At 33.9% G+C, this 13,575-nt stretch overlaps 1 protein-coding gene across 3 annotated transcripts in view; it reads left to right on the top strand.

Moving 5' to 3' along the window:
• Positions 1 to 12,912, top strand: part of LOC127716403 (uncharacterized) — a 102,612-nt gene extending 89,700 nt beyond the window's left edge. For all 3 annotated transcript variants that reach the window (XM_052222595.1, XM_052222593.1, XM_052222594.1), the window contains exons 15-19: positions 4,762 to 4,893; positions 9,221 to 9,382; positions 10,326 to 10,496; positions 11,274 to 11,365; positions 11,800 to 12,912. In XM_052222595.1, the coding sequence (XP_052078555.1) occupies positions 4,762 to 4,893; positions 9,221 to 9,382; positions 10,326 to 10,496; positions 11,274 to 11,365; positions 11,800 to 12,053 (811 nt within the window). In that variant the 3' untranslated portion in view covers positions 12,054 to 12,912. The remainder of the gene's footprint in view (positions 1 to 4,761; positions 4,894 to 9,220; positions 9,383 to 10,325; positions 10,497 to 11,273; positions 11,366 to 11,799) is intronic.
• The last annotated feature ends 663 nt before the right edge of the window (positions 12,913 to 13,575 follow it).

The raw sequence follows: 13,575 nt of genomic DNA, 5'->3' as shown, positions 1-13,575 counted from the left end.
TAGTATGTTTCTGTATCTATAGTGCCAACGGTGCTGGGTCTACAGATGGGTTAGTATGTTTCTGTATCTATAGTGCCAACGGTGCTGGGTCTACAGATGGGTTAGTATGTTTCTGTATCTATAGTGCCAACGGTGCTGGGTCTACAGATGGGTTAGTATGTTTCTGTATCTATAGTGCCAACGGTGCTGGGTCTACAGATGGGTTAGTATGTTTCTGTATCTATAGTGCCAACGGTGCTGGGTCTACAGATGGGTTAGTATGTTTCTGTATCTATAGTGCCAACGGTGCTCGGTCTACAGATGGGTTAGTATGTTTCTGTATCTATAGTGCCAACGGTGCTTTGTCTACAGATGGGTTAGTATGTTTCTGTATCTATAGTGCCAACGGTGCTTTGTCTACAGATGGGTTAGTATGTGTCTGTATCTATAGTGCCAACGGTGCTTTGTCTGCAAATGGGTTAGTATGTTTCTGTATATATATATAGTATATCTGGTGCTGGGGCTATCGATGGTTAAGTAAGTTTTGTGTCTATAGTACCTCTGGTGCTGGGGCTATCATTGGTTAAGTAAGTTTTTGTGTCTATAGTACCTCCAGTGCTGGGGCTATCGATGGTTAAGTTAGTTTTTGTGTCTATAGTACCTCCTGTGCTGGAGCTATCAATGGTTAAGTAAGTTTTTGTGTCTATAGTATCACCAGTTGTGGCAATAAGCAAAACCTATCTTGCAAAGAAAGCTATAAAACGTCACTGGATGAATGAATTTAAAGCAATTCAAAAGAGAACACTTATAACTTAAAAAAAGAAAACAACATTTTATTCATTTCATGTGTCCGAAGCGCTTTTCTGGATTTACCTATATCAGGAATGCTCACAGCGGAATATTTAAAAGCCAAGGATGTATAAGAACCAAAACAGTTGAAGAGCTATATAACCAAAAAAGACTTTAAAAAAATAGCCAAATCCATCTAAGGTCAACTTTGCCTGAGGGAGTTGAAACCTTAGTTTCTTTATAATTTCAAAATTTATAAACAGACAATTTTAGTAAAGTTTGTTATAAATCATGTCGTTCAGAAGTACTGACTACTGAGCTGATGATACCCTCGGGAACCGATAGTCCACCAGCAGAGGTATCTACCCAGTGCAGAAAAACATTAAAAACTATGCTTTTAACAATAATGACAGACAGCAAACAACAACAACCAGAGGATTATAGACTCCATGATTAGAATGAATATGGGGGGATCACCACATGTCTGTGAACACTTATCCCTCTTCTAAGCCTAGGACAGTAGTGTTACAATACAAAAATAGAAGGAAACTGTAAAAATCATTTGAAAAGGAGCTGGACTTATCAGATCTGTACTAAGCACAAACAACAAATGAAAGGACAAATTTACAGACAAGAGTACTCACATTTACTGAAAAATATGTTTTACCAGAATTATAATCACTTTTATTATTGCAATGAGCATGATTCTGTTTTATCTTGTTACAGTCAGATCATACTTCTGTTTTATCTTGTTACAGTCATATCATACTTCTGTTTTATCTTGTTACAGTCAGATCATACTTCTGTTTTATCTTGTTACAGTCAGATCATACTTCTGTTTTATCTTGTTACAGTCATATCATACTTCTGTTTTATCTTGTTACAGTCAGATCATACTTCTGTTTTATCTTGTTACAGTCAGATCATACTTCTGTTTTATCTTGTTACAGTCAGATCATACTTCTGTTTTATCTTGTTACAGTCAGATCATACTTCTGTTTTATCTTGTTACAGTCAGATCATACTTCTGTTTTATCTTGTTACAGTCAGATCATACTTCTGTTTTATCTTGTTACAGTCAGATCATACTTCTGTTTTATCTTGTTACAGTCAGATCATACTTCTGTTTTATCTTGTTACAGTCAGATCATACTTCTGTTTTATCTTGTTACAGTCAGATCATACTTCTGTTTTATCTTGTTACAGTCAGATCATACTTCTGTTTTATCTTGTTACAGTCATATCATACTTCTGTTTTATCTTGTTACAGTTAGATCATACTTCTGTTTTATCTTGTTACAGTCAGATCATACTTCTGTTTTATCTTGTTACAGTCAGATCATACTTCTGTTTTATCTTGTTGCAGTCATATCATGATGTATTCTGTATAACACTTTATTGTCCCCCGCACAATACATAGAAATACCGGGCGTCCGTCCGTCTGATCTTGTTAGTGCTCTCATGTGTACAATTCTTGCCAGATTTTTATGAAACTTTGATGATAGGTTTATATCAGTAATGTCTTTGACGAGTTCGAAAATCAGTGCCGATTAAAAATTTTTAAAAGAGTTATGCCCCTTGGAAATATTAATTATATGGAAAATTGCCTTATGAGCGCTCTAATGTGTACCATTATTCCCAGATTTTTATGAAATTTATATTATAGGTCTATACTATCAATGTCTCTGACGAGTTCAAAAATCAGTGCCGATCAATTATTTTTTAAAGAGTTATGCCCCTTGGAAATATTGATTTATATGGAAAATTGCATTGTTAGCACTCTCATGTGTTCAATTCTTGTCAGAATTTTATGAAACTTATATCATAGGTTTATATCAGCAATGTCTTTGACAATTTCAAAAATAAGTTCTGATCAAATATTTTTAAAGAGTTATGCCCCTTGGAAATATTAATTAAAATGGAAATCATATTGCATCTGTCTTAAGCCTTTATTTCTCTAAGATATTAATAAAAGTTCTAAAGAACAAAAAAAAAGAGTGCGTTTTTTTAGTTATTGCCCTTGTACCTTGGATAGATAAAATATGTGGCGGGGGACATTGGAACTCTGTTCTTTTATTTATTAAGTATCTTATTAGATTTTTTTTTTAACATTATTGTTTTTGCCAATTAGGTGTTTATTTATAAAAAATGATTGAAATTTATGTTAAACCTACCGTTCAGCGACTCTTTTCACAAAAAATCTTACGATTAAAATTGATCGTAAGTTATACTGAAATGTGTATGACTTATGAGTATTTTTACTCTTACGATTTTTTGTGAAAAGAGCCGCAGGACATTTATTACGAGTTTTAATACGACCGCAAAAATCGTATATTGGTATGACGTTGGCGGCGTCGTCGTCGTCGTCCGAAGACGCATTGGTTTTCGCACTCTAACTTGAGTTTAAGTGAATGGATCTCTATGAAATTTTACCATAAGGTTCAATACCACAAAAGGAAGGTTGGGATTGATTTTGGGGGTTATGGTACCAAAAGTTAAGGAATTAGGGGCCAAAAGTAAGCATTTTTGTAACTTCCAGACATAACTTGTGTGTTAGTGTATGGATCTCTCTGACATTGTACTACAAGGTTCCATATCACAAAGGGAATGCTGGGATTGATTTTGGGGGTAATTGCCTCAAAATTTAAGGAATTAGGGGCCAAAAAGGGGGCAAAAACAAGCATTTTTCTAGTTTCATGACAATAACTTGTGTGTAAGTGTATGGATCTTTCTGAAATTGTACTACAAGGTTCCATGTCACAAAGGAAAAGCTGGAATTGAGTTTAGGGGTAATTACTCAAAACGTTTAGGAATAAGGGGCCAAAAATAAGCATTTTTCTAGTTTCCAGACAGTAACTTGTGTTCAAGTGTATGGATCTCTCTGAAATTGTACTGCAAGGTACCATACCACAAAGGGAAGGCTGGGATTGATTTTCGGGGTAATTGCCTCAAAATTATAGGAATTAGGGGCCAAAAAGGGGCAAAAAACAAGCATTTTTCTAGTTTCATGACAATAACTTGTGTGTAAGTGTATGGATCTTTATGAAATTATACTACAAGGTTCCATATCACAAAGGGAAAGCTGGGTTTGAGTTTGGGGGTAATTGCCCTAAACATTTAGGAATTCGGGGCCAAAAAACAAGCATTTTTCTAGTTTCCAGACAATAACTTGTGTTTAAGTGTATGGATCTCTCTGAAATTGTACTGCAAGGTACCATACCACAAAGGGAAGGCTGGGATTGAGTTTTGGGGTGATGAATCATAAGGGGGTTCAAAAAATTGGGGGGGGGGGGATTTTTTTTTCCTTTTTTTCCTTTTTTTTTCTTTAAAATTTTCCATTTTAAATTGGTTATTTCTGATTTATATATAAAAGCAAATAATAATGATATGGTTTGAATAGGTAAATTAAAAAATTTTAAGTTCTTAGACCACATACATTCTGTGTGAGAAACCTATGCTGTGTCAAATATTTAATCACAATCCAAATTCAGTGCTGTACCAAGCTTGAATGTTGTGTCCATACTTGCCCCAACTGTTCAGGGTTCGACCTCTGTGGTCGTATCAAGCTGCACCCAGCGGAGCATTTTATTCCTGTTGCAGTTCATTCAAAATTCCATTCAAAATTTTGACCAAAATCAAATCAAACTGTTAAACTGGTCAGAAATTTTAACCAACTGCAAAGTAAAGTCATCAAAGTGTAAAAGAGGGACAGTCAAACTCATAAGTCAAGTCATCAAAGTGCAAAGTGATAAAATAAAGCATACTTACAGTCCTATAAGACTTTAAATCCACTCTTTGGCTGTTGTCAAAGTATGGCATAAAATTTCTATGTATATATTTATTGTAATGAGTCATTGAAAGATTGGCTGATAATTTTGGAATTGAGTTAATTTCTGAAAAAGTCTGCTTATTCTTAAAACTAGGAAATCTTTTGTACTGTTCTTTTAAAATGTATAATTGTTAATTGTATTGCAAGCTTGATATTATTTACAGGGATTTCCTGACATATGACAGACACGGTGAAATGATAAATGATCGGTTACGTACTAAACTTCTTACTGATATCCTTCAGATGGACCCTATAACTCACGAGAGTAAAGTGTATAGTCTGACCATGAGTAATATGTAAGTTTGGTTTCTTTGAAAAGAAAATCTCACTGTCTACTGAGTAAACAGTGTGTCAGTACTTTAATTTAGATCACAAATACACACAAACCTCACTGTCTACTGAGTAAACAGTGTGTCAGTACTTTAATTTAGATCCCAAATACACACAAATCTTTCTGTCTACTGGTCGTCTGATTAAGCAGTATGTGATTTCTTTGAAATGAATAAAATACAAATCTCACTGTCTACTGATCATCAGAGTAAACAGAATATTAGTTAAGAAATAATTCATGCAAGCCATAGATTTGTTGGAAATTTTCACATGGCCTGGGCCGTTATATTTGAATTTATCTCGGGCATTATCCATGTGAAAATGATAACAAATCTATGGCTTGCATGAATTATTTCGATTCTAATAGGACAAATACAGTAATTTGAAAAACCGAAGCGAAGGTAAGATTGCCGAGTGTATGGCTGTTCTATTTTACCCCTGTAAGATAAAAGCTACAAATTTCAAATAAATCGAAGGCTTGCATGAATTATTTCTTAAATAACCACTAGAAAAAATGTGTTCAATCCTTATAATTCTTAACCCAAATATTTTTTTTCGTTGGCTACTATTTACTGTCAAATCCACAGTTGACATGTCTTAACTAAGGAGTGAGCCGCCATGTTGACTTGCTGAAATCCATGAATTTGCAAATGATGAAATAGAAACCTACCTCAAAACTCCATTTAAATGCAATATTATCTGAATTTAGAGCATACACGTAACGGAACAATCTTCAGCTTGAGAGTTTTCATTCGTATGACGTCATGTTTTGACAAGACGTTAATGTGCCAAGATCATTCATGAAATTTCACGGAATTTAATTTTATTTTTATTGTCTCGCCTGCAACGAAAGTGGCAGAAAGCGAGGCATAGGGATAGCCTTTCCGGCGATGCTGATGGTGACGGTGACGGCGTCAACAATTGTTAAGTTTTCTGCTTAAGTTAGTTTGATAGGAACTACTTGTGATAGGTCATTGATATTCAATATATAGTTGCATTACTATCAGTACATATCAGTTTAACGACTGTTTTGAGGCCCTGCCCCCTAGGATATGGTCCAGTGACTTTGAATTAATTAGCAATTTTCAATGTTAAATTTTCTGCTTAAGTTAGTTTGATAGGATCTACTTGTGATAGATCAATGATATTTTGTATGAAGTTGAGTTACTATCAGTACATATCAGTTTGAAGACTATTTTCAGGCCCTGCACACTAGATCATGGTCCAGTGGCTGAATTAATAAGCAATGTTGCTGTCCATCAGATTGTATTTTTCTGAATTTTATGCGGATAGACGAGACATATCTCTGTGTCAACAGTTTATACATTTTTTTAAATCTTATGCATTAATTCTTTTTGTTATGCATTAGAATAACAGTTCTGTAGTTTCTTTTTTAATTTCAATTCAAACACAACAAAATCCACTTAGTGTTTGGACAAAGGTTATGATGCTGGCATGTCAGTAACTGCTAGTAGTCCTTTGTTCATTTATGTATTATTGTCATTTTGTTTATTTTCTTTTGTTTCCTATTCTGACATCAGACTCGGACTTCTCTTAAACTGAGTTTTACTGTGCATACTGTTGTACGTTTGTTTTTTCTACATTGGCTAGAGGTATAGGGGGAGGGTTGAGATCTCAAAAAACATGATTAACCCCTCCGCATTTTTGCGCCTGTCCCAAGTCAGGAGCCTCTGGCCTTTGTTAGTCTTGTATCATTTTTAATTTTAGTTTCTTGTGTATAATTTGGAGTTTAGTATGACGTCCATTATCACTGAACTAGTATACATATTTGTTTAGGGGCCAGCTGAAGGACGACTCTGGGTGCGGGAGTTTCTCGCTGCATTGAAGACCCATTGGTGGCCTTCGGCTGTTATCTGCTATATGGTCGAGTTGTTGTCTCTTTGACACATTCCCCATTTCCATTCTCAATTTTATGATACATGTGGATTTACGTGGGAGGTGAATAGTAACAGCCATTCATATATACATCTCTGAGTCTGCGCTAAGTATAGATATATCAAGAATTTTATCACACTGTTTACAAAGCGAAAGAAGCACGTCATATTAGAATACTGATCTAATCAGTTAATACAAATCTCATTGTTAATTTGTTGTCCCCCCTCCCCCCACCACCCCACCCCCCCCCCCCCCCCCCACCCCCCCCCCCCCCCCATAAACGCGCAATTATTTTTAAAAAAGTTATGCCCCTTGGAAATTTTGATTATATGGAAAATTGCATTGTTAGTGCTCTCATGTGTACAATTCTTGCCAGATTTTTATGAAATTTATATTATAGGTTTATATCATCAATGTTTTTGATGAGTTCGAAAATCAGTGCAGATCAATAATTTTTAAAAGAGTTATGCACCTTGGAAATATTGATTATATGGAAAATTGCATTGTTAGCACTCTCATTTGTACAATTCTTGCCAGATTTTTATGAAATTAATATTATAGGTTTATATCATCAATGTCTCAGACAAAATTGAAAATTGGTGCTGATCAATTATTTTTTAAAGAGTTATGTTCCTTGGAAATATCGATTATATGGAAAATTGCATTGTTAGCGCTCTCATGTGTTAAATTCTTGTCAGAATTTTTATGAAACTTATATCATAGGTTTATATCAGTAATGTCTGACAATTTCGAAATAAGTGCTGATCAAATATTTTAACGAGTTATGCTCCTTGGAAAAATTAATTATAACGGAAATCACTTTGCATTTGCTCTGAAGCCTTCATTTCTCTAAGATATTTATAAATAGTTTTAAAAGAAAAAAAAAGTACTTTTTTTATACGACCGCAAAAAGATTTTTGTGGTCGTATATTGGTATGACGTTGGCGTCGTCAACAGTATGCCAGTACTTTGTTTTTGATAGAGAATTTTAATCTTATCAATTAACAGACGTACATTGTGTACTATTACAATGTACAGTCACATGGTCAATGAGAGATACTACTTTGGATTATTTGTAGAAGATTTATTTTCATCAATGTACTGGTTAATTTCTTTTTAGCTTGTAAAATTACAAATCAAGTCCCACATAAATTCAATCCAAAAAACTGTACCCACAAGTAGAAATTCTATCTCCAAAACTCCATTGATTTACATATAAAGAAAACAAAGAGTCTGCATGTTATCAGTTTATCAGTTGTGAAACGAATACTGGTTGGCTTATATACTACACAACACACAAAAACATTGAGGCCCTGACTTATATACTACACAACACACAAAAGGCCCTGACTTATATACTAGACAACACACATAAACATTGAGACCCTGACTTATATACTACACAACACACAAAAGGCCCTGACTTATATACTAGACAACACACAAAAACATTGAGACCCTGACTTATATACTACACAACACACAAAAACATTGAGGCCCTGACTTATATACCACACAACACACAAAAACATTGAGGCCCTGACTTATGTACTACACAACACACAAAAACATTGAGGCCCTGACTTATATACTACACAACACACAAAAACATTGAGGCCCTGACTTATATACTACACAACACACAAAAACATTGAGGCCCTGACTTATATACTACACAACACACAAAAACATTGAGGCCCTGACTTATATACTACACAACACACAAAAACATTGAGGCCCTGACTTCTATACTACACAACACAAAAACATTGAGGCCCTCTGACTTATTTACTACAAAACACACAAAAAACATTGAGGCCCTGACTTCTATACTACACAACACACAAAAACATTGAGGCCCTGACTTATATACTACACAACACACAAAAACATTGAGACCCTGACTTATATACTACACAACACACAAAAACATTGAGGCCCGGACTTCTATACTACACAACACACAAAAAACATTGAGGCCCTCTGACTTATATACTACACAACACACAAAAACATTGAGGCCCTGACTTCTATACTACACAACACACAAAAATATTGAGACCCTTACTTATATACTACACAACACACAAAAACATTGAGGCCCTGACTTATATACTACACAACACACAAAAACATTGAGGCCCTGACTTCTATACTACACAACACACAAAAACATTGAGGCCCTGACTTCTATACTACACAACACACAAAAACGTTGAGGCCCTGACTTCTATACTGCACAACACACAAAAACGTTGAGGCCCTGACTTCTATACTTCACAACACACAAAAACATTGAGACCCTGACTTATATACTACACAACACACAAAAAATTGAGGCCCTGACTTATATACTACACAACAGCATATATTTTAAGTGTTGTGATTTATTCATAGGTTGTTAAGTTCTTGCAATGGTGTCCGAAATGAAGCAGATTACTTAGGAGAAATGTTCAGCATGGGATCTGTGGCAGATATATTGGTTCTCCTTACAACCTCAGGAGAGGTTAAATTTGTTGATCTTCCCTCGTTACTACCATTAAGTCCTATACTGAACAAGTGAGTATTTTATAGGATGATTTAACCATTAGATCCTGAATGCAACAAATAAGTATTTTCCTATTTGAATTCTGTTTTGAAGACCTCACTGAGATATTTAAATGATAAAAAGATTTCATCATTACTGCTTACAATGTATATTATTTAGAGATAACCGGGGACACACAAATTCCTTAGAAAATTCTTTAATTTTAAAAGATTCCTACATTCTGTACTACTGTATGTGGAGAAAGAAGGGGACACATGTCTTTCTTGGGAGACTCACACATTTTAAAAGATTCCTACATTCTGTAGAGGCCTCGGTGGCCAAGTGGTCTAAGTAGTCGAACTACTGTATCACTATCCAGTCAACCTTGAGGTTGTGAGTTCCAATCCCGCACGGAGCAGGTGCACTCCACTCCAATCTTAATTGATTGGGATTGTCAGTTTTCCTACCGAAGGTCAGTGGTTTTTTTACGGGCACTCCGGCTTCCTCCACCAATAAAATCTGACCTTGGGCATCACTAAAGAGACATTAATTGTACAGTAAGTAAGTAAATTATTTATTATAGTGACATGTGTTTTTCACAAAATAGTATATAATACAGTGAAATATAAAAACAATAATTAGAACACCCGACCCTTTGAGTCTATAAGTCACTTTAAAAGTTTTAATGTCAATGGTATGACGAATAAAATAAATCAATTTTATCGAAAATTCTCATATAAAATTGTGTATCTGGTGCAGTTTAATGTGATGAGCTATAGTTAATAGTTTAAACAGCTGCATATTGATGAAAGAGGGGGAAAAGGCAGATTTGTTTTCTTCAAAGGACTGATATTTGACCTCTCTGTCAGAGGACAAGACTGGTCTTCAGATGGATAATCTTAAATCTTTTTTCGAAATATTAGTTAGTAGCCTCAAAAAATTCTTATTTTTAAAATATCTTACTTTACATTTTAGGCCTCTTGATAGTAACTTTTGGGAGAAAGACGACTTAAAAGTTAAAGACAAAATAAAATTCACAACATTCAAAGTTGTTGGGGAAGCGAGTTTCACTGATGACATTGGCAAGACATTTACGAGAGCTGCCATTGCTGTGGATAATCTTCTGCTTATTTTAATGATTCACAGGTACATTATTATTCCAGTTTCAAAGTTGTACTATTTTTTCTTCAGGTTCGCCAAAGGTCAATACATAGATTTATGATATATACAAAATGCTCCAGTTCCACCAATCTTTGTGATACTTTCAAATCTTGTGATTCCACCTATATACATTTTATGATACAGTCAAAAGCAAATAATTTTGCCAAAGGGTCAGGAAATTATTCCATGTGGTTTCAATCAACTTTTTGAGGATTATTATTGCACTTAGATACATCAGTTGTTACTGAAAACAAACATAGCTTTTATTACAGACATTTGTACAATCAGTCATGACTTACAAATATGATTCTTTTCAAGAACCTTGGATTCCACCAATATTAGTGATACATCCACAATCTTATCACTCCACCATTTTTCTCTACTTTTGTAAAATATGAAATTAAAAAAAGAATGGCTACATGCAATCATATTGAAATAAGCCTTTGGTCAGTTTTATGTGTCCTTGAGTTTCTGTCTCATTGACGTATTCTCTACATTTCATTTTTAAAATTCATATTTTGACTCTTAAACAGCAATATTGTCAAACAATATGAATTTGATTTTGAAAATAATTATATTATGATAAATGGCAAAAGATATAAAATAGATTACATGGGAGTTTTTTTATTAAATAACTGTTTATGATTTAATATTAAATGCATCAAGATGATTGAATGATTGATTGCTGCTTGCTTAACATCCAGTATGCACTATTTTCTGCATGTTCAGTAACAATGCATGAAGATGCTATCTTATTTACAGGGAGACAATAGATTCTGATGCAGTAGTCACTATAACACAGTCAATAACACTGGCAGGATTTCCTAAAGAAATACACTTTGTCAATGAAACAGGTATATATAAATAAAGGCAACAGTAGTATACCGGTGTTCAAAAGTCATAAATCGATTGAGAGAAAACAAATCCGGGTCACAAACTAAAACCGAGGGAAACACATCAACTATAAGAGGAACACATACAAGTCTTAACTACTGGCGGGATATCCTAAAGAAATACACTTTTTCAATGAAACAGGTATATATAGGTCTTACTTCTAGTGAGATATTGTACAACAAGAAATATTTTAAAATTTGTTCAAATAATGCAATATTACTGATTGACTGGGAGTAAAGAAAGCTTGAAAGAAATATGAGAAGAATTCCTTAAGAATCATAAAAAAATGGAATAGTATTGAGAGTAAATTTCTATATGTATTTATTTCCTTTGTTGCTTTCGTTTGTCTCAAAATAAGTCTCACAATATAATTACTTTCTCTCTTTATTTGTAGTTGGATTTTTACTGACAGTAACCCAACACTTTCAAACAAACCACAATTACAGAGAAAACTTGTATCACTACCTCCATGATGGTCAGCTTAAACAGGTTCTCCTGTGTTTAGGACATGGACCACGGTCATTTCTTACAGTTTATTTACCTGACAACAGTGGACATGACTTCAGTGATTCTGATCATGGGAAGGCAGGAATGAGGCTCTACATGAGAGACGGACATGGTGGAATTATCTGTGTAATATTACAATGACTTTATGATATGTATTGGTATAATAGCTTATTGAGATTGTACAGGACATATCCATCCTTAATTTTAATTTTTAATAAAAACAGTTAACAGCAATTACACAATCATCAAATCTCATTCTTCAGAGGAGGATGTGACGCTTATTATTACAAATGTGACGCTTATTACAAATGTGACTTTTTTGAGATATTAAGCAGAAGTCCAGGTTTTTGGAGCTTACTCCTTTCATCAGTGATGTGTTTGTGATAATCAGTTTCATCAATGCTCTTTAAGCACTCATGTGAAATAGAATTAAATATTTTGTGTTGCTTAGAAGCTTATAATATACTTCTGTAAATGATTGAGATAAAGAACCTGTGATTTGTAAAAGTTATGTCCCTTAAGCGTTAAGCTAGGTTTACAATGAAATGGCACTGCAGCAAGAAGGAGAAGAAAAACTTTTGGGTTCACATTAGTTTCAAACTTTAGAACCAGATGGTTTGAATAAAAAACATGAAAAAGGTACCACAAGGTTAAAGATAAAGTTCATTTCCTGACATCATCCTTAATATCCTTGTAATATTGGCCAATGAATTTTGCAAACTAACCTTACTACAACAATGGATTTCATATGTCAATCTAAAAAACTTGACTTCATACAATATTTTTATGCAGCAAAATTAGATCTGATTGATCAATCTGTACAATGGGCTGCAAAAGCTTCTTATCTGCATCCAAATTTTACCTGGATAGATGCAAACCCAATGAAGCTAAGTTTGGCTAGCAAAATATTGTGTTTACTATTTATAGCATTGTAAATATTTATACTAAAAAGTGTTAAAAGAACACTGTAAGCAAATCTATAAATAAATATGTACCTATATATTTATTTTTGTCACCATTGTTCTTAACTTAAAATATTAACCAATGCCTCTTTCCATACAAGGGAAATGTATGGTCGAATACTTTTGATCAAATTTTCGTTTAACAGTCAGGGGTATTACTTAAACAAGTAACTTTCAAAATTATCTATACAAGTTATGTTGAAAACGAGGCTATTTTAAATCTTACTTATATAAGTAACTTTTGTAAATATTATTTTTATAGGTGTCTATTCATACAGATTTTACTAGCTTTAACAAATTTTTGCAGACATCTGGTTATTTTTCCCATGAAATATAAAAACTAATCCTCCTGAAGCACTAATTTCCTTTCTGACTCACTTATATTTCATATCCACGCTTCTGGGTCAAAGATTGGTCTCTTGGGACTATTAAAATACTATTTTCCTTGAAAATCTTAAAGGCAGACAGATATGGATAGCTGGAAACTTGTGATTCAGTAAGACTTAAAATTGTTTATAATTTGTAACCAAAAACAATTACATATGTTCCTTAAAAAATTGTAATTACTAATTTTTATGCCCAATTTATGGGCATTATGTTTTTCGGTCTGTGCGTCCGTTCGTTCGTTTTGTCTGTCCGTTCGTCCGTTCGTCCTTCTGTCCCGCTTCGGGTTAAAGTTTTTGGTTAAAGATTTTGGTCAA

This window comes from Mytilus californianus, unplaced genomic scaffold (genome assembly GCF_021869535.1).
Source record: "Mytilus californianus isolate M0D057914Y unplaced genomic scaffold, xbMytCali1.0.p SCAF_9, whole genome shotgun sequence".
Taxonomy (NCBI): Eukaryota; Metazoa; Mollusca; class Bivalvia; order Mytilida; family Mytilidae; genus Mytilus; species Mytilus californianus.
This window is presented reverse-complemented; position numbering and strand designations above follow the sequence as displayed.